This window comes from Bicyclus anynana, chromosome 10 (genome assembly GCF_947172395.1).
Source record: "Bicyclus anynana chromosome 10, ilBicAnyn1.1, whole genome shotgun sequence".
In the NCBI taxonomy this organism is placed as follows: Eukaryota; Metazoa; Arthropoda; class Insecta; order Lepidoptera; family Nymphalidae; genus Bicyclus; species Bicyclus anynana.
In genome coordinates this window covers 3,607,170-3,632,663 of record NC_069092.1, presented here as the reverse complement: position 1 = coordinate 3,632,663, position 25,494 = coordinate 3,607,170, and the positions used below count along the sequence as shown (strand labels likewise).

The following is a 25,494-nucleotide window of genomic DNA, read 5'->3' as shown; positions in this document are numbered from 1 at the left end:
GGCCCGTACCCCCACCTGGATTTTTGTCCGGGAGGAGATGACCTGCAGAGAGTTTACGCCGTCACTGTCGAAAAGTCGTACGTTAACAGTACAAAAAATATAACAAATATTATTATAGGCATAAACTAGCTGACTCAGTAAAGTTGTTCTGACATATAAATATCTTTCATAAAAAAATACAGTTATTTTTAAATGGGGGATTGGGTTTAAAACAGTTAACAAACTTTCTCAAAACAACAGAATACACACAAATATTTGATTAAAAGTCGGTGAAGCCGTTTCTGAGGAGTTTAGTTACAAACACTGTGTAACGAGATTTTAATATGTTAAGATTTATGAGATAAAAACTAAATGAAAGGAGAAACCCAGTCAAACTTGGGCCCAAATAATACGAATGATATAGAGCTGAAAATTGGCCATAAATTAGGACAATTGACGAGAACTCATGAGGCTAATTATCAAAGCAATCTATATTTGCCAAATCAGTTAATCAGACTTCTTAATCATTAACTTAAAGACAACTGAAAATCAGTGAAATATGCATCAAAGTGGATTTAAACGATTAAATCACTACGATATGCGTTTGCAAAGCTGAATAGTTGTGAAAATAAAATCAGCTTATTTTCCCTGTTGGCGAATATTATTTCGGCCTAGATTCTAATGGGGTAATCTAGTGTAATATAAAAGATTTTTAGTACATTTTTCATATCTGTATGGTTCTGAAAAGTGGGCCTAATTTCAGATATCGCCTCTGATACACTGAACTCATTTGAATATTCGTTGTGGTGGCGGTCTATCTCGATCAGTTTCAATAGAAAACGCCTACCGAAAAAAAAATCAAGTCACAAGCAAAATTAATTTGTACGTTTTATTCGGACACGGTGTGTAAAAATGTTACAACTTAATTGTTAAGCTTATCTACTGGCAAATGCAGGCAGTTTGTACTGCATGCCCTGCAGGTTTGTCAACTAGCATACGTCAAAGATAGTGAATCTTTGACGTATGCTAGTTGACATATACGAAATTTAGATTCTATGTACCTTAAATCATTAGGTGCTTACTGGTGGATATCACACTACGTAGATGACATTTTGTCAATTGATTTGATCTATATTTTAATAGAGAATTGATAATAAAAACTAAAATAGTGAATAGGCCAATGGTTTTACTTTGTCCTGTCCTCGTAAAATTCAGTCACAGAATTATAGCGCTACATACCATCACATATGCCGTTTCTATTGGCTTGTTATAAGGATTTCTATGGTTACAACAGTGTAACTAATTTAACTTCTACACCAAGTGAACTAACTGCATAATGTAGCTTGTAAGTTCATTATTTGTGTACCGTAGCCGGACGGGAAGTGGCTCGCAAACCTCAAACTCCTCGACATCTTAAGTCAACTAAACTACTTGTACGAGTGTACTAAAGTTGACGCTGCAAGTTTATAAACTACAACGAAATACAAATATGTAAGCAAATACAATACATTATTACATACTGTAGAAACAAATATAAAAACCTCTTACCTCGTCATAGACCAAAGTTTGTTTAGTTTCCATGTTCTTACGTTGAAGTGGTTATTATCATGGACCAGGAAACTTAGTATGACTTAATTTACCAATTCATAATGTACGAGAAACCAGGAAAGATGTTGGACGTACCTTGTCTTGATGGCGAACTCTTCTTTCCAGGGTACCCTTCGTCTGTAGGTAGCTGCAGGTCTGACTCTTTTAAATATTTTCTGGCAACTTGATACGATTGATGCATGGATGAGATACTTGAATCACTGCTCTTATTTATGATATAAACACCGACTTGTTGATTAGAGCGTTTGAAGAATAATAGGCTCGTGAAGAGAAGAAAAGGTTAACGGACCGAACAAATAGAACCATAGTTGCATTCGTCATCAACCCATATTCGGCTCACTGCTGAGCTCGAGTCTCCTCTCAGAATGAGAGGGGTTAGGCCAATAGTCCACCACGCTGGCCCATTGCGGATTGGCAGACTTCACACACGCAGAGAATTAAGATAATTCTCTGGTATGCAGGTTTCCTCACGATGTTTTCCTTCACCGATTGAGACACGTGATATTTAATTTCTATAATAAATAATAAATAATAGTTGCATTATTTCTTGAAAAAACTGCGCATCACTGGCTTCGTTCTAGAAGTGAAGTTAATTCTGTACACGCGTTTGTAATGGGAACCTAACTTGTTACAAATTACACGACACGAAACAGTGCAACGGAAACGGAAGTTAGCGAGAGTTATTGGAGTTAGCGAAGAAAAGTGTTAAGAGAAATAAAGAGAGGAAACAGTTTCCTTTCCTTTCTCTGATTGAATTTAATCACTAAAGTACGTATTTTTTTTAAAATACAATAAGGAACTTAGGCTAATTTATCCTAATAACTATACAAATCATGCTCACGTAGAATAGTAGCATGAATACTGGCTGCATTGGACAGCCAGGTTGATCTTTTGCGCAAAAAATAAGCCAGCCCTTCTGTCATCAGTCGAGGCACCGCGGTGAAATGATTCGGTGAAAGTTCTTGACAATGCGACTCCATGGCCCAAGGGTCTCTCACGGCAAAAGGTACAAATATGTAACTCTCAGTCAGAGAGGCATACTTGTGCTACTTACCGGTTTCAGCTTTTTCTGCTGCGGCTCCCGATCTTGATTCTGTCTCCCTGTTATGGTACTAGTGTGTCAACGTATGTAGCGTCCCACATTAGGGCCCACCCTAGTTCTCAGGGAACCAGCGTATTGTAATTAATTTTAAATTTAAAAATAGATATATATTTTTTCCTACATTCTCACCTCATGGCAAGTGATGATGCAATCTAAGATGGAAGCGGGCTAACTTGTTAGGAGTAGGATGAAAATCAACACCCCTTTCGGTTTCTACACGACATCGTACCGGAACGATTAAAAAAACCTCAATTAGCCCAGCCGGGGATCGAATCATCATCATCATCATCATCATCATCATCATCATCATCATCATTATATAATGATAGCAAAATTATCTATTTCGCTATCATCCGCGAAAAGCCGACGAACCCATGCGACAACGTCAACCGTCCGACAAAATACTCTCTACGTACGTTTCACCCCGAAACCGGAGCATCCTCAGGAGATGTTGACTAATTGCACGTTGTAGAGTCAACATATCCTGAATTCATTGGGATTTGAAATAGAACGTCAAAGCAACTACGCTTCCCCCTGGTATCCCACGAAACGCATTTTTTAAATTAAAAATGAGACTACCTGTAGACGCGTCCTAAGCTTCGTATGTCCGCTCCACAGATCAAATGTAGCCCAAGTGGTTGCTTCTGACAGCGCCGCCTCACACACGCCTCGCCCGGCGCATCCACTTCACGATATTTCACGAAAATAAACCGGGCTCATGTATAGAGGCAGCTTATATTATATTTTTATTAGCTGTGCCTTGATACGCACGTAATTCCTGTTCCCGACGGAAATTTGTAAAAAATCAAAAGTCTAAAATTAGGCGTGAAAGTGTAACAATCCAACGAACTCACTTTCGCATATCTTACCCGATAACTAAGAATTTTAATAGGAGCGAGAACTAAGAAAATTTAAATCGCGGGTTCCCCTAGTACGTAATAGACATACGATAACATTATTTATTTTTATACTGATCTTACCCGATAGCTAAGAATGTAATAGTAACGAGAGCAATTGAAATCGCGGGTTCCGCTAGTACCTAATATACTAATAAATACCTAATACCCGATCGCTTGGCAGTATGCATCATAATGATAGCAAATATGAAATCCACAAAATCTATTGAAACCCACAAAATTACTAAGTGAAAAAGCTTTCGATGCATTGTCCGTGTACGCGGATTACAAATACAATTTCAATAAATAATAATACTATACTCTTCATTCATTAATTGTAATAGCCAAAAGCAATAAATATTAAGCACTAGCGGTTCCGGTCAAGCTTAGCTTTGACTTTTGTGCATTTCTTCCCTATCGCTACTCTACACTACTCTACCCTACCTCTACCCTACCCCACCCTACCCCTACCCTATCACTACTCTAGCCTACCATACCCTATCCCTACCCTACCCTACCGTACCCTATCCCGTCCCTACCCCTACCCTACCCCTTAACTCTTAAACGTTTATATAGGACATAGAAAAGGGTTGTTTTTTATGATTTGCCGGGAAAATCATAATTAATAATTATTCTAATTTTTCTCACCTTTTAAACCTTCCTTATACCTCCAATAACATTGCAAGACCAAGATAAATAAGATAAATAAGATAAATCCGTTCAGCCGTTCTCGAGTTTTAGCGAGACTAACGAACAGCAATTCATTTTTATATATATAAGATTGTTTAGGAAAAAAAAACTTATTTCTTAAAAGTATGTCAACACAAAGTTAAAAGTAGCTCAGTCCTCAAATCGGCAGTTGAAATGGCAAATTCTATTGGCACTCGGAAGTGGACGCTCGATGCAGTTTTGCTTTTGATTGGTTTTTGATTGGCTCTGATTGCTCTGACATTAGGCCGATAGCCGCCCTATTTTACAATGATACACAGAACAAACTGGAAATTGAAACTAGGCCTTCTATAACACAAATCTGGAGTACTGGATTCTGGATTCGCACTGTAATTTACGCGTTGTATTAATTAATTGTTAAACTCAGGACTGAACAATAGTTAGTGCCTGTAATTATCACACTTCTCACTACAAAGGCGAAAGTTTGTGAGTAAATGGGTAGGGTAAATTAGCCAGTAGTCAGCCTTATAGTGAGCAATTCAATTGGGTTCATTTGTATATTAAATATTATATACTAGATATCCATAAAAACACACATCGACTTACACACACACTCTTACGCTCATACACTTACATTCAACTTGCGAATTTTTAAATAAATTTTGTACTATTTTTCTTATATGTGATTAACTTAATAATATTTTTCTATTCACAATCATTTCTTTTAAAAATTATTTTTCATTTTCACTTGTTATACCTACTTAATATTGCAACCAACTTTCTTTGTAACTGTATGTGGCCTTATTATTGTTTATTTTATATTTTTTGTACATATTTTGTTAAAACGCTGTTAGTTACAAATAAATAAATAAAACAATGACTTGTTTCTGAAAGGTAGGTATATTTAATTTTCCAAAGATTATTTTAAAGGTGTATACTAATTTCAACACTATTTATAGGTAAATAATGTCTGTAAAGGCTGACTACTGATGCGAGGCTGTTGGGGTCTCTTACCCTACCTGAGTGTGTAAAGAGTGTAGGTATGAACTGATCTGGCTTAAAATTAAATTAAATATCACGTGTCTCAAACGGTGAAGAAAAACATCGTAAGGAAACCTGCGCACCAGAGAATTTTCATATTTCTCTACGTGTGTGGAGTCTGCCAACCCGCATTTGGCCAGCGTGGTGGACTATTGGCCTAACCCCTCTCATTCTGAGAGGAGGACTTGAGCTCAGCAGTGAGTCGAATATGGGTTGATAATGATGATAGGTCATTCATCACGATATTTCGAAAACAACGCTTGACGTACAAAGTTGAAATTTGGCACGGAGGGAGGTTCATAGGTATAGATGTCCACTAAGAATGGATTTTGGGAGAAGGCTGGATTAAGGAGGTCTAAGGGCTATCTAAAATGCGTATTGTGAGGAGTTTCCTCACTCTGGAGCCTCGACTTTTGGTAACTTGGGCAATCTTGGGCAGACCTGGGCAAAAAGCCCCACAACAGGGGAATGGAGTTTATTATAAATTAATAATAGTGTTGTGTTTATAGTACTATTTGTAATAATTAAAAAAAAGTTTAAATAAACAAACAAACACACAACTTTCAGGGGCCATCCCTATGGTGACGGCGACGGTGTACTGCGCGCCCGCGCCGCTGCGGTACGCCACGCTCGCCGTCTACTGCCTCGGCAGCCTGCTGGGCCTCTACAAAGTAAGCTAATGTTTTATTATGACGTCATCTGTTCTCAATTTGATTGGTTGGATACTGTTCGTTTATTACGTCACGTCATTTGTCCACAGTGTGATTGGTCAATCGTTCGTTTGTATTTTCAGTAACACTGTAGCAGGTCCAATTCTGTACATTGAAGATATTTTGATATTTTTGTTGGGGGCATTATGTGATCGATACTGAAATTAAAAATATATTTTTTTTTTGTCTGTCTGTCTGTCCGTGTTTATTTGTTATTCGGGCAATACGCTGAAACTACTGCATAAATTCAAATAAAACTTTTGCTAGGTTTGAGACCATAATATGGAAAAGGTTATAGGATAATTTAAATTGCGAAAATAAAATAAGAAGGGGGTGAAATAGGGGTTGAAAGTTTTTATAGAAAGTCCTTCATTTTTAGAATCACAGTTTAAAAATTTTGTACATAAATCATAAATTAATACGAAATATAATGTGATTCAAAAATTTTTAAAATTCAACCCCTAAAGTGGTAAAATTGAAGATAATATACGTTTAGAATTAAACTTACTGTGCTTTGCACAGGCTATCAGACCGATTAGCTGCGGGATGTTTTAACTTTATAAACGTGACAAATATCATGGAACGCCGAACTCAGTACGGCTGAAATATCTCTATCAGATTAATTAAATAATACAAATAAATTCACCTTTTAACACAATACCAACAAAATACAATGTCATACAAAATTATCGCTTTCGATGTGTCGCCGTTTCTGCTTGAATAAACCATCAGTTAGCATCAATTCATCTTTCGCGGGAAACGGTCGTAAAATGAGGACAAGTGTGCTATATCATTTGCATTCTTGTGCATGCTAAAATGCTAAAAACAAACACCGATGCATTTTAGCAACGCTCTGTTCGCGACCAATATAGATAATTTACCGTAGTTAACAGGACTAAAACTATTGCCCATCTGATTTTATGTAGAAAACCTTCGGCCACAATACTTAATAATTTTAACGGCAGTAATGCGCTGTGGTTTTTCAAGACGGGTCCCGGGTTTGAGCCCCGGCTGGGCCGATTAAGGTTTTCTTAATTGGTTGGCTTCAGCCGTGGCTAGTTACCACCCTACCAAAGAAAAGACATGCCTATCCAACGATGACACTATGAAATAAACTAGCAAGAAAAATTCATCTCCACTTTACATGTAGGGAAGTAGTAGATTTTACGTTACGACTTTGTTTACATTTTTAATTTACGTATTCATTCATTTACAGCTTTCTAGTAGTAATAGTCTCTGTGCTAAATGGGGACGAACGGACAGACGGACATGACGAAACTATAAGGGTTCCTTGTGGACTACGGAACCCTAAAAAAGAACACATCGCAGAGCTTGCTAAGAAAAAGTGTTGCCCTACGTCGAACGCCCATTCTTCATTAGCGGATGTAATTTGCAGACTGACTGGTTTCCAATCAAAAGCTTCCTTCTTCTAGTCTAGTCATAGCACTGCGCTCGTCGCTACGTTTTCCATCCAATTTCAGTTTAGATTGCAAAAGCATTGAAACTTTTTGTACAGAAACCGACATACCTGAAATTGGTTTTCCAAATGGCGGTCACGCATAAAACTCATCCAAAGTCTTTACTTTTTAGCACTTGTTTGTTTTAGGGTTAAAACCAAATTTTTTTTCAGCACACAACACACAAAATGATATAAAATGACTTATTATAAATTGCAAATTTTTATGCTTCTTATAAAAAGAAAAACTTTCTTGCAGGTTTTTCTTGGTTGTTTCAATTTTGTCGCGGGAAAACTACAAAGTAATTGATTCTATTCCTCCTTGCGTCGTATTCCTCATTACTGAGGGTCGTGACCCCTAACGTGAAACCTGCATACCAGAGGATTTTTCTAATTCTCTGCGTATATGAAGTCTGCCAATCCGCATAGGCCAGCGTGGCGGACTATTGGACTAACCCCTCACATTCTAAGAGAAGTTTTGAATATTGGTTGATAACGTACCCTTACTTGGTAGAAAAAGAGCCGCTGGATGCTGGCGGCTCGAGAACGTGGTGTTTGGAAGTTTGAAAAAGAGGCCAATGTCCAGCAGTGGACACCCATCAGCTGATAATGAATGATGACCCTTACTTTTTGAACTGACCAGACTAAATTCGTATGTTGTTTATGTGTCTAATAAAGTGGTGTTGCAGGCGATGCGGGCGTGGTCCCCCTGGGAGCGGCGCTTGTGCTTCGCAGCACCGTTCTGTATGCGCCTGCTGCTGGCGGGAGCGCGGGCGGCGCGGCTGGGCGGCGGCGACCCGCACGCTATACTACATGTGTTCTTACAGGTAAAACCTTGTAGTGTCTTTCGGCTACACAGCGTCTTCATTGGCAAACTTTGGCCTTTTTAAACGGCCAGCTTCGCGCAGTGATATGCGCGGTGGATTTACAACACGGAGGTCCTGGTAGATTTTCTTAATTGGTCTGGTTTTCTTAACTGGATCTGGCACGTGGGAGGCTTCCACTGTGGCTAGTTACTACCCTACCGACAAAGACGTACCGCCAAGCGAAATGGGTGTGGAATGTGGATTGGAGCACGCTTTTATCTTAGATTGCACCATTACTTACCAGCAGATGAGGTTGTAGTCAAAGGCCAGCTAAAGAATAATTAAAAGAGGTCCCCGATGTCTAACGTCACCCGGACATTGGCTCGATCTACTGTCACAGAAGTGTCAGGACTACACACACTCAGGCCAAAATACCTTTCCCGAACGGCCTTCTAAGTTGTTCAAGTCTTAAAGGAGACACCGTTAGAAAGTCATTCCGCTCTTTAACGGTGTAATGAATCTCTTCTGCTGTCTTCAGGTCTCATCCAGCCTCTGTGCTCCTCTAAAGCCCCTGATGACGCCACTGAGGCTATTACCATTAAGGAGCACTTACACAATCAATGATAATCTCTCGATGCGTAATCTACACACCTGACTCTAACGCCTCCTACTTAAATAGATCTACACTAAAAATATCCTTGATACGATCGATGTCACAGCCAGTGGCAAGAGAAATAAGAGAGAAAACGTTTGAATAATAGTTTAATCTATGACGTTGACCTCAAATTTGGTAACAAGCAATGTTTCGCATATAAAGGGAAACCGATTTGTAAGTAGTTACAAGCAGAAAAGCTTCTTGTTTCCAAAATATCACTTCGCAATAAATTATTGCCTTTTAGGAACACGTAACTTTACCAAAGTTGTGAGCGCCGAGTTTGCCAAAATATCGTTAGGGCTGGAACAGAACTGACTGGCAGACATCCAGACCATTTTTTGGATTTATTGGAAAGTCTTAGGCGCCTTTTGCTTACGGTGCTTTATTACTATTTCTAAAACGCATAATATGTTATACCTGCATATTACGAGCGGAATGCTTAAACCAAAGTTTTAACTACGATAGGCACTTTAAGTACAAAATGGAAAGAAGAGGTAAGCATTTTGGCATGTATGGAATATTTGGTTAATTGCTATTATCCAAGAAAAACTAAAAGTTCATAACTAACTTCCGCTTCCTACTACCTGTTTGATAGATAAAATTTAAGGCAACGCTTGCTTTATGCAACACCGACAGTGCATTACGATTTGGGCAAAATCGTTGCCGTATAATAGGTACAAGGATCTGCAAGCTGTAGTCGTGAACACCTCCCTCGTGACAATAATTAGCATTTGTAGACTGGCAACACTGGCAAATCTCCAGTCTACTCTAGCCTGCCGGAATATATTAGCACGCGTTTGGCGCCTTGTGTATTTACTTTGCAAAGCCGGAGATTAATTTACGTGTGCCTGAGGTTTTGAATGTAAGCACAACTTACATAGAACATGTGAGTTGCATAAATACGTACTATGAATGTATCAAGAGCCGTGATAGCCCAGTGGATATGACCTCTATCTCCGATTCCGGAGGGTGTGGGTTCGAATCCGGTCCGGGGCATGCACCTCCAACTTTTCTGTTGTGTGCATTTTAAGAAATTAAATATCGTGTCTCAACCGGTGAAGGAAAACATCGTGAGGTAACCTGCATGTTCTGATATTGTGCAGGTTTCCTCACGATGTTTTCCTTCACCGGTTGAGACACGTGATATTTAATTTAATTTTCTTAATTCAGCCAGCCTGGTGGACAATTGGCCTAACCCCTCACATTCTAAGAGGAGACTCGAGCTCAGCGGTGAGCCGAATATGGGTTGATAATGATGATCATAGTACTTAGTGGTTTTAAGGGTTCTAGGGAACCACAAGAAACTTTTGCATTTTCGCCTACCTATCTGTCAGTAAATTAAAAAAAAACATGGCACGCGTACTTGGTCCGTTGTATCATTCTACGACAAGTTAGTCCTAATAATGAACATACAATCTAAAATGACTCAATCATCCAGATCCATTGACTGGCAAATGGCTTCGACGCAACATCATACCTGAACGTTGTATACATAAATGCATTCTGCGTCGGAATGCTAAATTGTTTGCGGATACGTCTTTATCTATTCACACTAAATATGACCTAAGTTACAAAATATAGTTCCACGTTGCCTTTGCTGAAGTGAAATATCAAACCAAATAAACTAACTTTCGGATAGGTATAGAAAGCTCAAAATATTAGGATGAGTCACTTCCTGATCCCGGCATTTGTACGTATAGATCTTTAAAACTACGCATAGGACTTTAATGATGTCTTCATCATTAGAAGTCGCGTACGTTCTTTATAAATATCCTTGTTTTGCAAACAGACAGATAGCCAATTAATTAATTATTTGATTATATAAATTAATTATAAACAATGTTTTGTACATGTAAAGGAAAAGCTTAGTTAAAACTAAGCGAATAATAATTGAAATTAATAATATTATTATTCACTTGTTGCCTTAATCTCACTTTTATATTTAGAACTGTGGTAATGAGGTAACATAATATTTCGCTATATCAGAGTAAACAACTGTTTAATTAATTATAATGATCATGTAAAATGTTTGTAATGCATCATTTAATTCCGTATATATCTTGAATTACGTCACTTTAAGTTTTTAATCATCATCTTCATTATTCTTACAATACAATGATTCACTTGAAAAATAAGGGTAAGTATTTATAAGACATATTTTATTCATGTCTTTGAAAAACTTTGACGGACGGACGAAGGTAGCATTAAGTCGTAAATAGGGTTTACTTTAGGGCCTTTTATATTAAAAAGCGAAACCTTTATTGATTAAACAAAATAATAATTTAAAATTTGGGCACTATTTTAAAATTTTTATTTATTATATTATATATATAAAGTAATAATAAATAATAAATATTATATATATATATATATAGATTGTATATTTTGTAGTTTTCCCTACCCACCAACCCGCATTGGAACGGCATGATAGGTCTTAGCTCTAAATCTCTTACAACAGCAACAACAAGAAGCCTAACTTTTCAGTGTGCGACTAAAAATAGGCTGATAATTATCTTGATAACTATACCCAAACCCATAGCAATAGCAAGCTTATAATAGACAAATCGTACAAAATAAAACAAAAGAAGAGAATAAAAAGCTCATTCGAAAAGGGTTGTAACCGAAATATCAAATGAATATTCAATTATGTTTACTCTCAAACGAATCCACATTTAAAATGGAAAACCTTTGCCATATGGATTATAATTTCTGTGGACATACGAATCTTGCTTCATTAATTATTACTTTCGCTTTAACTTTCATAGACCCAAAAGGGACTACAGGGGTCCCGCGTTGTTAAATCCCAAATAGCGTCCCTCGTCCCCCTTGTCCGTTAAACCTAAAGGGTTAAGGCATCCGGCGTCCTAACATCCTACTATACTATAAACGCGAAAGTTGGTATGGATGTTTGTTTCGATGTTTGTTAATCTTTAACGCAACAACTACTGAACCAATTTGGCTGAAAATTGGAATGAAAATAGTTTTTACTCTTCATTAACACTTAGGATATATTTTCAAACAAAAAAACTGCATCATAATCGATTGATTCGTTTAGAAGCTACGATGCGACAAACAAACACAGATACGACAAAAACACACCCCTTGTTTAAGTCAAGGGTAAAGATTTTTTTTTCTGACAATGAGGTCAAATCTTGCAACTGAATTTTATACAGCCGTCCTCAAGCGATTTGACTGCAATTTGTTTACACGTGTTGTTTGGATGATAATGCAATGCAGAGCTCCAAAGATTACAGAACTTATTTTCATGAGATTCCAATTAACAACCATACAGAATGTTATCCGTCAAATTATGAAATTAAAAATGATTTTTTTTTCCAAAATATACAAACCAGTCATAGAAATTAATTGTACCCTCAACTGATGGCTGATATACATCTACAATCCGATTTATACGATTTTTTTCCACATACTACCAGCTACTGCCGCCCAACCCATATTATATATTACTTATTATATTATATTACTAAGCAAAACAAGTCATAATGTGTATTTACAGGGTGGATTAATTAATCCCTAAGGGATGTCAACGCATTAGCAGCGCTTGTAGTGTTGCAAATGACCACGGTCGGTAATCACTTAACATCACGAGAATTCTATGATGAAATTTACACTAAAAGATTTTTTTTTGTTTTTAGTAGCGAAAAAACTATTTCACCAATGAAATGTTACATTATCGGCGAATAATGTGAGCTATATTTTATCCCCGTATTCCCATAGGAACGTTAACTAAGCAGGTGTAACTGTGGAGGGTTTGCTAGTGTATTATACCTCATTTCAATATATGATTACAAAAGTTTGGATGAATATTACTTGCTCAATCACACCAAAGCGAAACGTATTTAGATGAAATTGTGTAAAGAGATAGATTATAGTTGGAAACTACACATATGCTACTCATTATCCCGATAATCCCGCAGGATCTACACGGACCAAACGCTAGTAGCGTTATTCTGTAACGATGTTTTTTAAAACTCGACAATATGAGCTTCGAATTCGAATTCTAGTATATCGCTCTCTATCTATAGTATTGTATTAGACAGAGAAGTACAAACGTATCTCAAACTCACATTGCCGAGTTATAAAAACATCGTTACAGAATGCTAACGTTAGCAAAGAAATAAATAAACACCTCTATTCAGTACAGTCCTTGCGATCAGCTGAACTCCGTAATGTGACACGGGTTAGTGAAGCCGATTAACGGACACAGTAAAATGAATTACCGTTACTAAGGATTCCGCGCCCCGCGCGTTTAAGTTAACTTGTGGAAATATTTAGGTAAATTGACATTCAGCAACAAAATACACTGATCAATACAATTTTTTGTGTTGATATTGCGTTAAAAATGCTAAGGCTCACTGACAATTTTTAGTTGGCCGACTTTTTAATTGTGCGTGATTTAGTTGTTGCGTGTTGTAGTTGGACAGGTGTGCGGGCTGTCATACATCGCTATAGCTGTTCTATAATAGGCCAACTAAGTCGGCCAACTAAAAGTTGTAAGTAAGCGGGGGCTCTAAAAGTGAGCGGGGCTCTAAGTTGAAAACCGTTGCCTAGAACTGGGTAACACTTGGCAAGTGCAAGGTTGCGTTGTTTCCTTGACTTGAAACATAGATGCTCTACATAGATATCCGAGTTTTACCGGCAACCCTTAGACCGGAACACAGCAATGCAACTTGGTAGCATAAATACAGATAGCTTTCCTGTAGGTCTAACGGCGCAACCGGAAATACCTTACCAATGACATTTTGTCTGTTTCTCGTCACGAGAGATGCCGTTGGTCGCATTCTAGGCCTACTGGATGATCTTTATTTACAATTTTTTTTTATTATTCACAAGTTTTTATTCAGAACCTCCGTTTTGTAAATCCACCTCGCATACCACTGCGCCACGAAGCCCGTCACTATCTACTATTTTAATCACTTCTAGGCCTGACCACATCTTCATATATATTTCAGGATGCAGTATCGTTGGGCGGTGGTGTGATCGGTGCCATGCACATCCCGGAGAAGTGGTTCCCCGGCACCGTGGACCGCTGCCTCAACTCGCACAACATCATGCACGTGCTAGTCGTGCTCGCCGTCTACTCCATGCACCAGGTGACGAGTGCCATGCGTTTACCACATAACAGAATAACAAAAGTATAGAGTGAAAACACTATGGCAAACTAGTAGAATAAACTTGTCAGCCTTCACCGAACAATCTCCATCGTGCCTCCTCCATCTACTCGACACTGGCGAGATAAACAGTGCCCAGTTGGCACAAATGAAAGCCATAAAGAAGAATTGAATTGAATTGAACTAGTAGAAGGTCCGGCAAAATACCAGTGTAGCAACAGAGGAAAAATATACTTAATATATATATAACATTATTAATTTATACAAGAAAATTTAAAGTTTACCTCTGCACACAGAGTAAACGAAAGAATAACGAGCACAGACCGAAAATATGGATAAAGGGTATTTATTTATATTTCCTGTTTCTGTGGACCCACATTCGTAAAAGATACTAATACCTAAAATCTTCTTATATATTTTTAATTCATTTCGTAGTGCTTCTAGCTAGACTTAAAAAAAAGAAGGATTTTCGCAAAGATTCAGCCTGGCTGAGAATGTGGAAATACTATCAGTATTATTGCCACGTGGGCATGATTTTTATATTTAGGATAGATTAGCATAAGTTTCTTATTGTATTCTTCCCCTTTATTTTGTGTTTATTGTAATCAAAAAAAAATATTTAATTAACTTAATCTAATTTTACTTCCAGGTGACAACTAAAGACCTCGCGTGGATGTCTCGCATAGACTGCCGGGCGCCGCTGCGAAATCTTTGACGCAGACCACAGCTTCTGAACATCGTCATCGCCTGAACCTCACACCTTGTAGCTAGGCAGCTGGTGCCACACATCAAGTTATTCGTGCAAAATCTGGGATACAGTGAATTAAAATCCTCATTAAATTTTACTGAAAATCTTTTAAAATCCTCAATAGTTGCTGCAATTTTAATTGTAAAACAATTGACGATTTTATATTGAAAATATTTTTTTCTATTATTACTCTTAAACTATTCTCGTAACCAGATATTTGTCTTGAGTGTGTACATTAAAAATGTCTATTTAAGTTTTAGAGTAATTCATTCGTTTGATACATTTTTGTGTCATTAAAAGACAATTCAGTTTAATTCTTTATATTGAATTATTACTATCAGTGTGGTCACATTTACCCGATCACGAACTTCAAGAGTCCATGTATTGTGTCACTCCCTCTAATGAACAACGATCAAATGATATAACGAAGTAAGCACCAGCTACCTAGCGATCGCCTCACATGTACGTTAATACCAATTGTATCGTGATAATGATTTGAACCGCAGGCTGACACCGACAATAGCTTCATGTTAGTAATGTAGATGGTACACGTTAATACGTCACTGTGACATTAGTGATTGCTCTCTGAAAAAGACTACTTTCCTCCCAATGATGTATACAGTGAATCCCTATAGCATCCTGACTAAACTTCGAAAAATGACCACTGTGAAATGAGTTAGTCTACTTAGTCCACTGTGAGTTAGATAATTCACTAAGTCCACTGTAAAGGAGTTACTTCACTCATTTACAATTAAGACAGATGTTGTCGAACATAAAACTGTGAGTTATGAATTTAGTCAACTAAATAAGCTTTTATCATTTAGATAAATCTCTATCTTGTTAGGAGATTAACTTTTGTAAGCACACTATTAGGGAAACGAATAAATCTGCCTCTTGAAGTTCTATTAAAAAGACATATCCGCGCACTTATAATAATTAAATTGCAAAATACTGTTTCAATTAAATATAACCTAGTGTGAAATTATTATAAGAACATTGGAACTTTGATTTAATGTTCTAATATATGATTTTGTTGGAATATTAATAACATAGAATGCAATAGTTAGTGGACGATATAATGGCCTATTTTTATGTTTTCCTCTAACAGATTCGTTATAAACCCCTTTTTAATTGATCATAATATAACAGTCACTCAAATAAATAGTGAAATAAACGGTTATTAATAGGTATAATAATTGTAGAGATAAGTTAACGAGTACAATTAATAATACATATTGTGTAATGCGATGCTTAATGAGATAGGAAGAGAGCAATGCTTGGTGCTTGGTTTCGTGATGGAAGCCGAAGTAACGATGATCGTGTATAATAAGGCTACCAAGCTTATATCGTAACTAAATTCATATTGAATTAACAAACCTATCTTAGGAAATATTGGTAAGAGTGTTCGTTGGGTAGGAACCAAAAGTGGTTAAAAGAATGATGGTATCAAATACGCTCGTATAAGCAAACCATTTAACTGATCCCTCAACCGCAGGGATGCGACAGAGGCGTTGGACAATGAAAGAATATGGTAGTTGACCGTAGGTACAATATAATGTCGTTGTAGTTGACTCATGACAAATTTAATATAAACAATATTAATTTCCTATAGTACATGGAATATGGGTCCGAAATATTTTGATATTAATATAAGTTAAGGATTTCTTATAAAACATAATTTAATTTTGTGACGTCACGATTTGATTTGATGTCACTTGAGAAATAAACGTCAAACTAAGGCATGTTCAATTTTTTGATGCTCTCATGCCTAGTTCGGACTGCTTTAGTATTTTAGTCGACTTAAATACTAAAGTACTCCAAACTAGTCCTCAGCCTTTTTATTATTTAGCGTTTACGGGTTTACGTGACGTCATGATACATATTAAATGTAGACCATCATGTCTGATAGTGATAGCAGCATTGCTCGTATTGCCGAACAGTATTTAAAAATTGTATTTTTTTTGTCTCAAAAAATATTTGAAATTATTTTTTTATGTCAAAAATATTTAAAAATTAAAGTTTATGTATTCAACATAAAAGTCTCAAAAAAAAAGTTTTTTTAATCCAGTAGAACGATAATGATTAATTTAAGACCCATTTTAAAAAAGTGTCAACTAGCCTATTGCGTCTGCCGTCCGCTACTCTATCCTTCACATCACACAGGAAAGTCACAGTTTCAGTGTATATAGAGAGGCTATAAACAAACCTTTACACCGCAGGAGCGGAATGGTTAATATGGTTTGCCTATAGTTGCGATTAAGTTTATAGAAAATTATGATCGGTACTGCCTTCTTCGAGGTCCGTAGTTCACTATGACTTAAATCAATCATGGTCTCAATTATCTGTATTAAGTTCTTGTAATCTAAGTGAGCGGTATTTTTCGGTATTGTCCGTTTTAGTTACTCCTCTAAGCTTTTAACTGTAATAAATAAACTATTAATCTCTTCTGAATTGGCAGTGTTAACTACATTTGTTTTTGCCAACTTTTCTTCCTTTATGATACAGTATGCTACTACTGCTTTTTACCAGGAGGTCCCACATTCGTATTCCAGCTCGAGTCAACTTGAAATTCATATCTATCTACCACCGTATTGTTAAAATGTTTCAGTTTCAGATTTTTAATGTCATAGAGAATTAGGACCTAGAAGGTGTGATATCGATAAAATGGGTTCTGAATATGGTGGAATACAAGTTGAATGTGTGACTAACAAGTGAATAGTCAAAACCCGTACAGTAGGCGTCTTCCGGCATAGTTTATGATGACAATGAAGTGATGTGTGACTTAAAAAACCTTCCGTAGGCTTATTTCAATTAGTTTTAACTATATTCACTTCATGGCATTCTCCAGAAAATCGCCCTTGTTGATATTTTTAAGGATAAATTGATACGCTTTGTAAATTTGAAGGCATTACGTAGGTTTCATAGTGATAAAGCAATTCTAGACGGATCTTAGATATTAGGGTACCCTCACAAAATTTCGACTGATGGCATAGTTACACTGAAATCCGATCAAATTACGCTATTGCCTTGCACTTATAAAAGTGAAATTAGAGGACATTAGTTTGGATCTTAATTACTTAGAGTTTCCGTAGTCTTCTATTTTACCCTATATTTGTTTATTGTAAAAATCAATAAATTACCATGTTCACATCTCTCTCTAAGTCGCTGCAATATACTTCTAATAATAATTCTAATCTAGTCAATAGACAATATTTATTGATATTGTAGGTTTTTTTGTATTGTTTGCCTTTTGTAAATATATAAATAATAAATAAGTTACATTAAGTTAATATAATTTTGAATTTGTTCAAATAAGACATACTTCGCTTAATTTATCTATCAATTTAACGTTCCAATCATTCCCTTAAACAGTGTTATTATAATAATTATGATTTTGTCGAAAGGGAAGTTATAAATATAAATCAAAAGTAGCTTGATATAATAGTTATCTTAAAAGCTGTCCATTTCCTATCGTTCCAATGTCTTGAGAGGTCATCGCCGGTCAAGATAGTTCTATTTATATAGTTGTTGGGAAATTTGGAACTGCACTTACTCGTACTAATTAGTAGAAACAGTAATCATTTATTCCTCAATTAATTTTTATTATTTATTACGAGTATTCTACACCTACTAGGTAATTTTATATTATATGACTTTTTTATTGTTGTAAAATATATAAATTACCTATATATTTTCTCTACATGCCTGCTGTTCTGTTTGAAACTAAACACCACTCACAAAGTGCAAAGCAAGGAGGGAAAATTGACCCAGCGTGCCACCCTGCAATAAAGATAATCTAGAAAAAACTTACCATGCTTGCCTGTACACATAATAATTATGGAGGCAATTTAGAGTCAACTTCCTAGATTACCCCTGCTGTTTGATTGATGTGTTTGTGTAGCCTACTTCAGGATTTTCATACCTCTGTATGTATGAAAAATCATGTGTTTTTTGTCTGGTATGTCAAAGGATTGATTGAATAGAATACTTTTAGAAGCACTTAGCGAGAACGTCGCTGAGACTCTCTCATTAAAGAATATGATATATATATATGAATTTATAATGTATGATCTCGACTAATGTCAATCTATCCTCATCGAGTTTACAATATAATTTGTAATTGAATTTATACGCAAACCGCTTGGGACGGGAACGACAGAGGGAAGGGAGAGAGGTGCGGGCATCTGTAGCGTTATTCTTTAACGAAGTTTTTATAACTCGACTATGTGAGTTTCAAATTCATCTCTATCTCTCCCTGTCTGTCACGATACTGTAGAAAGAGATAAAGAAACCTATATGAAGCTCACATTATCGAGTTAAACAACATCGTTACGTAATAGCACTACAGTTAATGATTGAATGAATAAATGTGACTGTCGCCCGCTTATCTCTCTCTCTCTCGCCTCTGTCTTCGGACGGCAACTAATTTGTGTTATCTATACTAATATTATAAAGTTGAAGAGTTTGTTTGTTTGTTTGAACGTGGTAGTCTCAGGAACTAATGGACTGATTTGCAAAATTCTTTCAGTGTTAGAAATTTCCATTTATCGAGGAAGACTATATGCTATATATTATCCCCGTATTTCTAGGGAGAACGGGAACCACACGGGTGAAACTGCGCGGCGTCAGCTAGTTATAGATATAATGCCTACAATTTATAACTGGAGCCTACAATTATTAGGAAACTCGCGATGAAAGTATCCACTCTGAATAAATATATGTATATGCATTTCTATGTAAATCATAAATGCAAAAATGCACTGCCTATTCTAAAGACTCATCCTAAAGTATTGGAGAAGGAATTTCCCCCTTTTTGTGCAAATTGTAGGTATCATCCCTACCCTACTAAATAAAAACCTTGTGAACGCCACTGTCTACGTTCACCGATATCTAGACTATAAATGCACTTATGACGTTTTGCCTGTAATTGGTAAAAACCCATTCCATACAATTTTATGAATTAGTTTGCAAAACCCATAATTAGCACGAAATTACAAATGAGCAACACTATCGCGTATCGAGCTCGTACGTACGAGTATTTACTATTGTGTATAATATTATAAATATTATGCAATGTTTTATGTTACGTCAATTTTATTTGTATTTTTAAATTTTTTCTCTTTGTCCAAGGAACTGTATTTTTAAATGATGTAAAAATAATTTCTATAGTTATTCCTTTGTCTTAAAAATTAGAACACCTGCATTGATATATCAAGAAATTATAACAATCTGTTATAATAGAATAGTCGTTTTATATATATGTCACCGTAAAATTGTAAACACCGTTAGGTTATAATCCATCTCGCGAGATTGTGAACCACAACATACTACTTACAATTTAACGTGTTATTATTCGGTAGATTGTTAGGAAGAACGTATAAATAAAAAAAAAACCTAACCTAACTCAACCTAACCATTGGATTCTGAGCAGAGCCACTTAAGTTCCGGTTCTTTGGAGTATGTTGCGGCTCACAAGCTTCTTCTCGTGAGTTTGTAAACCGTCGGGTTTACAAACTCACGAGAAAGAACGGTATATACAATTATTTTACGGTGTCTAGTACGTATACTCAGTCAATCAGACACGGGCAGTGCGTCAGCCAAGTTCGTAAAAAACAGCTTTAATTTTATGTTAACGACTTTATCACATTGAAATAATGTAAATAATAATAATTTATAAACATTACATGACATTTCGATTTCCGAGCTAATGTTAGCTTCCTTTAATTTCCTCGACCAGGAATCTAGCCTGATATCTATATCAATTCCTTACATTGCGTCTTGCTTAAATTTACCTCGTATCATAGAATTTGCATTACCTATCTACTTTAAAGTAGTTGTATTGATAAATTTAGTAGTTAGATAGTTAACAAGCAATAATTATTAGACAATTGTTAAGAAATTTGACAAAAGTAGTGCTCTAGGATGATCGATAATATAACGAAGACATTAAAAGTGTTACATTTTTTATTTTCCAATTTTTGTATCTACTTTTGTCAAAGTTCTCTTGTTTTGATCATTTATTGTGATAGTTTTTTAGATGAAGTCAAGTGTATTTGCGAGATGATATCATGTAAAATTATTGTTAAAATCTTATAGACGCTCACTTTACTAAGGGTGGTATATCCACCCCCACCTGCCAAAATATCTAAACAAAACACGTAACTCGTTATTTATATTTTTGGAAATCGATATTTTAACTTAGCACATCATATTTACAATAGTGTTAAATTATTTTCCTTATTTATCAAAACATTAACCGTAAACTTATAGGATTATCATACTTAACTATTTAACAAAATCAATTCAAAGTAGTGATTAATTATTTCACTTACATATTTTATGAAAAGTATTTGCTACCATTTTAACTGCCTACACTGTATATGTTACTAATACACATAAAACTCTAAGATTTTCTGACAGTTATACCTAAGACTAAAACTCATTTACCAAAAAAACCGATAATTTTTAAACATGTTTCTATTTTTCTGAGAGTCCTTCAGTTTCACATAAGTACTAACACCCCTGTCTACATCTTACCACTACAACCAAAGCCAAACCATTTTCGAAAGTAGAATATACATAATACATAATACGTAATGAATATCTTATGGGTCATATTTGCAAATAGTCCGCTCTTTGTAATAAAAAATTAAGTAAACGCGCCCTTCATAATATCAGGTTGTAAAAAATATTAGAATTCAAAAAATTTAAGTTATACAAATCACCTGCTTAACTGACTCCGAAAAACAATACATACATATATTGATTATTGACCAAGGAAAATGATACCCAAAAGCTGTTCTTTTTTCAGAGAATTTGACCGTTTCTAATCCTTCTTATGACCTTGTTATTTATGACTGTGTGGTCATTCTTTGAACGGTGATTTGAATTTGAATAATGACTTTTTATTAATCAAAATAATTTTAGAGGACCTCTCCCGTTATCCATAAAACTACAGAACAGTGAACTAAAGCCGCAGCAAGATTAGTTCCGCGGCACCGACATTTATATAAATTAGTATCATCCAATAAAAGTCCATAAGTCACTAAAAGTAGGACCTACCAAACGATTTAGCGAATGTGAATTTTCATCCTATGGGATTCATCCTACTTTTAACAAATTAGCCCGCATCTACATTAGATTGCATCATCACTTCATGAGGTGAGATTGTAGTCAAGGGCTAACTTGTAAAGAATGAAAAAAATACCTCTAGGCCTTTTCACTCTAGATCATATCGCGATGTATATCTATCAACGATTAATGTAAAGATCTACAAACAAAGACATAAAATAGAGCCAGAATAGATTAAGTTTAGGTAACCCTATACTTATATATATGACATCACAAACAGGAAAATCCAAACAAATAGGTATATCAATCAATACACAGATCAATTTAGAGAAACTGACGCATTTTAATATTATCATGTGCATGCAATTAATATATTCTTTTAATACCTACATTTGCAAATAAATAGGAAATAAAGAAAAAAAACGTGTTTCGTAAAATACCAATACTGCAATCTGTTTAATTATTGACAGGTTGTAATATTTCCACGTTAGGGAAAATATGCCCAAAGTGTCACCATCAGGAAAATTGGACAACACACCATAAAAAAATTAAACTATCAGTGTTATTCATATTAATTGATTATGAAACATTACTCGTTGAGTTTAGATCGTGCCGCGTTGCAAGAACCAGCCCATGACTAAGGGCCCCGTATGGGTTCGAAACTAGTCGGGCATACTTCGACCTTGTATCACGTGAGTTTTTAGCCGTGTTAGCCTCATATATCTTCGAAAATATTAAACAGTATCACATCGACTAAAAGACATACGTTTACCGGTCTTAGCTAAAACAAACACAGAGATGTGCGGTTTGAGACACAAACACAGACACGTGTCGGCCTTATTCTATGCGTACTGCCGACATAATATATTTCAGCGTGCGTGCACTATCTGTGAGTGCGTGTAAAACTACATCACAACGTACTTAGTCTACCTTAACAGGTACATAAGGTAGGTTTTGTTAAGGTAGGTTCCAACATAACACTATTCTGTTACGATGTACCAGCTAGTTAGTCATTTTATATGATGCATTTATTTTGATCCGATTCCATGTGAATATTTTGCGTTAATTTACGCACAGGTTATTTACAGGTATTGTTTGTATGAAGAACAAGATAACCTACATACTATGAATTCATCCATATTATTTTAATGTTAATAAATTGCGTATTATTCAATGTCAATACAATAGATACAATAGGTAATAGTCTATAGGTATATCGGTAAAATACAGTGCAGCTACGAGTACCTTGGAGGCTAAATCTTTTTCATTTAAAAAAAAAAGATACGCCTAGATACAAATAACACTATTCTGTTACGATGTTTTTATAACTCGACAGTCTGAGTTTTTAAATTCGCCTACATCTCACTTTGTCTGGCACCATACTTTAGATAGAGAGAGATACTGACGAAAAAGTCAGACTGTCGAGTTTTAAAAACATCGTTACAGAATAGCGCTAATAAATGACTTCGATGTTCATAGAAATACGGGCTCGCAACGCTAAGCTCATGTTTCAGTATTTTGAACGTTAATATTTGAAGCATAAGAGTGATATTCAAAAGCAATATACCAGTATTTTAATGTTTTAGTATTACGAATATTAATATGTTTGTCGAGTACTTATACCAGTGTGAAAGTTGTGTCCGGTACGTTTAACATCGTGTGTTGGAGATGTATAGGATAATAAAGGATTTATAATTGATTGAATTCAAACTGTAGACGTTGATGAGAGTATTAAAGTTTATTTGAATTTACTCCGCCTTTTTATTTTCTAAATCCTAATAATGGTAGCTTTATTACATGAAGGCAAGAAAAGGTGAGCTTATCTCCTATTACCTATTCTAATGAAAAAATAAGTTATTATTTTTATTTGTACATTTTAATCAATTGTTAGATTGTGTACAAACTAGCAGGCACTTCGTAAGTTGTTGCAACATTGGTGGTATAAATAAGAGGGTATAAATACTCTCTTATTTATACTGTCACTGTTTGACTTGACTTGAGTTCAGTCCTTTGTTAGGCAGCGTGAACACCGTCACGCTGCTAGATGGTACAATCACTGTCGCTGCTACCCATCACGTCATACAACTTACTGATTCCGGACTGTAAATGTTACTGAGATTTTTTTGCAAGAACAGCTTATTAAGGAATTCATGATCTTAAGCCACGTCGGCTAACTACTGGATAAAAGATGTACCAGTCTGTTTACTGTAATATTGAAATAGGTACCAAAGTTATCCACTATATAGAAAAACATAAATGTTATCCACATTGAAGGAAACGAGTATATTAAAGTAATTTAGGAAAATTGCTTCAGTTATCTTATCATTTTAACCTCATGTTTAGTAGATAAACAAAAATTATGTTTTCAGAGTTCCGCGCGTAATATTCTGAATTAAAATTCTAACCAACTTCAAAAATTAAGCTTTTAAAGTAGTAATGGCGTTCTTTATAAATCATAAATCATAAATCATTTATTGCCAGAATGTGGTCATATACAGATATTGTTACATTTTAATGTTCCTACACAATCTGCCTCATAGGCGTGCAAGCCGAGTACATTATTATAATTTTTATTTAGTTTTAGTTTTGAGTATCAGATATAGTGGTCAAAGACCCTGTGATTGCCATAATCTATACTAATATTATAACCCTGAAGAGTTTGTTTCTTTGTTTATTTGATTGATTGAATGCGCTAATCTCAGGAACTACTGGTCCGATTTGAATTTTTTTTCAGTGTTGAATAGCCCATTTATCGAGGAAGACTGTAGGCTGTATATTATCCCTGTACTTCTACGGGAACGGGAACCACGCAGGTGAAACCGCGCGGCATCAGCTAGTTCATCATATTCGTCGTTGTGTAAAAATTTAAAGTTTGTCGGCATATGCTTCCACCACGGGTTACTCCGTAAGTACTAAAGGCAACTTTGAAGAATGATTCATGGTGTCTTTGGGATGCAGGTTTCGGGAGGAGATCACGCAATTGTCGACTGACGTATAGTTAATATGAAAAAATGCATTTTTCTTTCATATTATTTTCTACCATGAGACATTGTATCTCCAATCGTCTAAACTTCGTGGCAACTCTTGCTAGGGACCTTTTTTGATCTATAACGGTGTTTTTAAATGTATCCTATTCTATTAAGCTAAATAACTGGCAAGTGGAGATAATACAATACATGAGTTCACATATTAGGTCGAGAAAAATATAAAAAACATTGTAAACTTGGGATAGCGTCAGGAAAGAATATGACCGAACTGTTCTAAAAACTTTTACAAGGTTCATCAGAATATCATCCGATCCACTTCCAAACATCACGATTCTGAGCCTACTTGCAAACATCACCATCATCAGTTATAATAAAAAATAAACTGTAAAATTAATCAAAGAAACCAAAAAAACAGCGAAGAACTCTGTGTAGCTATAAAAATCACGACTCAAAGTCAAAGTCAAAATTCATATATTACAAATAGGCTTATTTTACAAGCTCTTTCGAAACGTCAGGTAATAATATTAAACTTAAGATAATGGTGATAATAATCATTCGAAAACTTAAAATTAAAGTTACGAGGGATCCAAACGCGCCTTGGTCCGAGGTGAGCCCACAACAAACAGTCAGGTTT

At 35.6% G+C, this 25,494-nt stretch overlaps 1 protein-coding gene across 1 annotated transcript in view; it reads left to right on the top strand.

Moving 5' to 3' along the window:
- The window catches only part of LOC112049844 (progestin and adipoQ receptor family member 4), an 84,447-nt gene extending 60,823 nt beyond the window's left edge, over positions 1-23,624 (top strand). The window contains exons 3-6 of the mRNA XM_024087887.2: positions 5,863-5,966; positions 8,151-8,288; positions 13,896-14,036; positions 14,704-23,624. Of these exons, the coding sequence (XP_023943655.1) occupies positions 5,863-5,966; positions 8,151-8,288; positions 13,896-14,036; positions 14,704-14,769 (449 nt within the window). The 3' untranslated portion in view covers positions 14,770-23,624. The remainder of the gene's footprint in view (positions 1-5,862; positions 5,967-8,150; positions 8,289-13,895; positions 14,037-14,703) is intronic.
- The last annotated feature ends 1,870 nt before the right edge of the window (positions 23,625-25,494 follow it).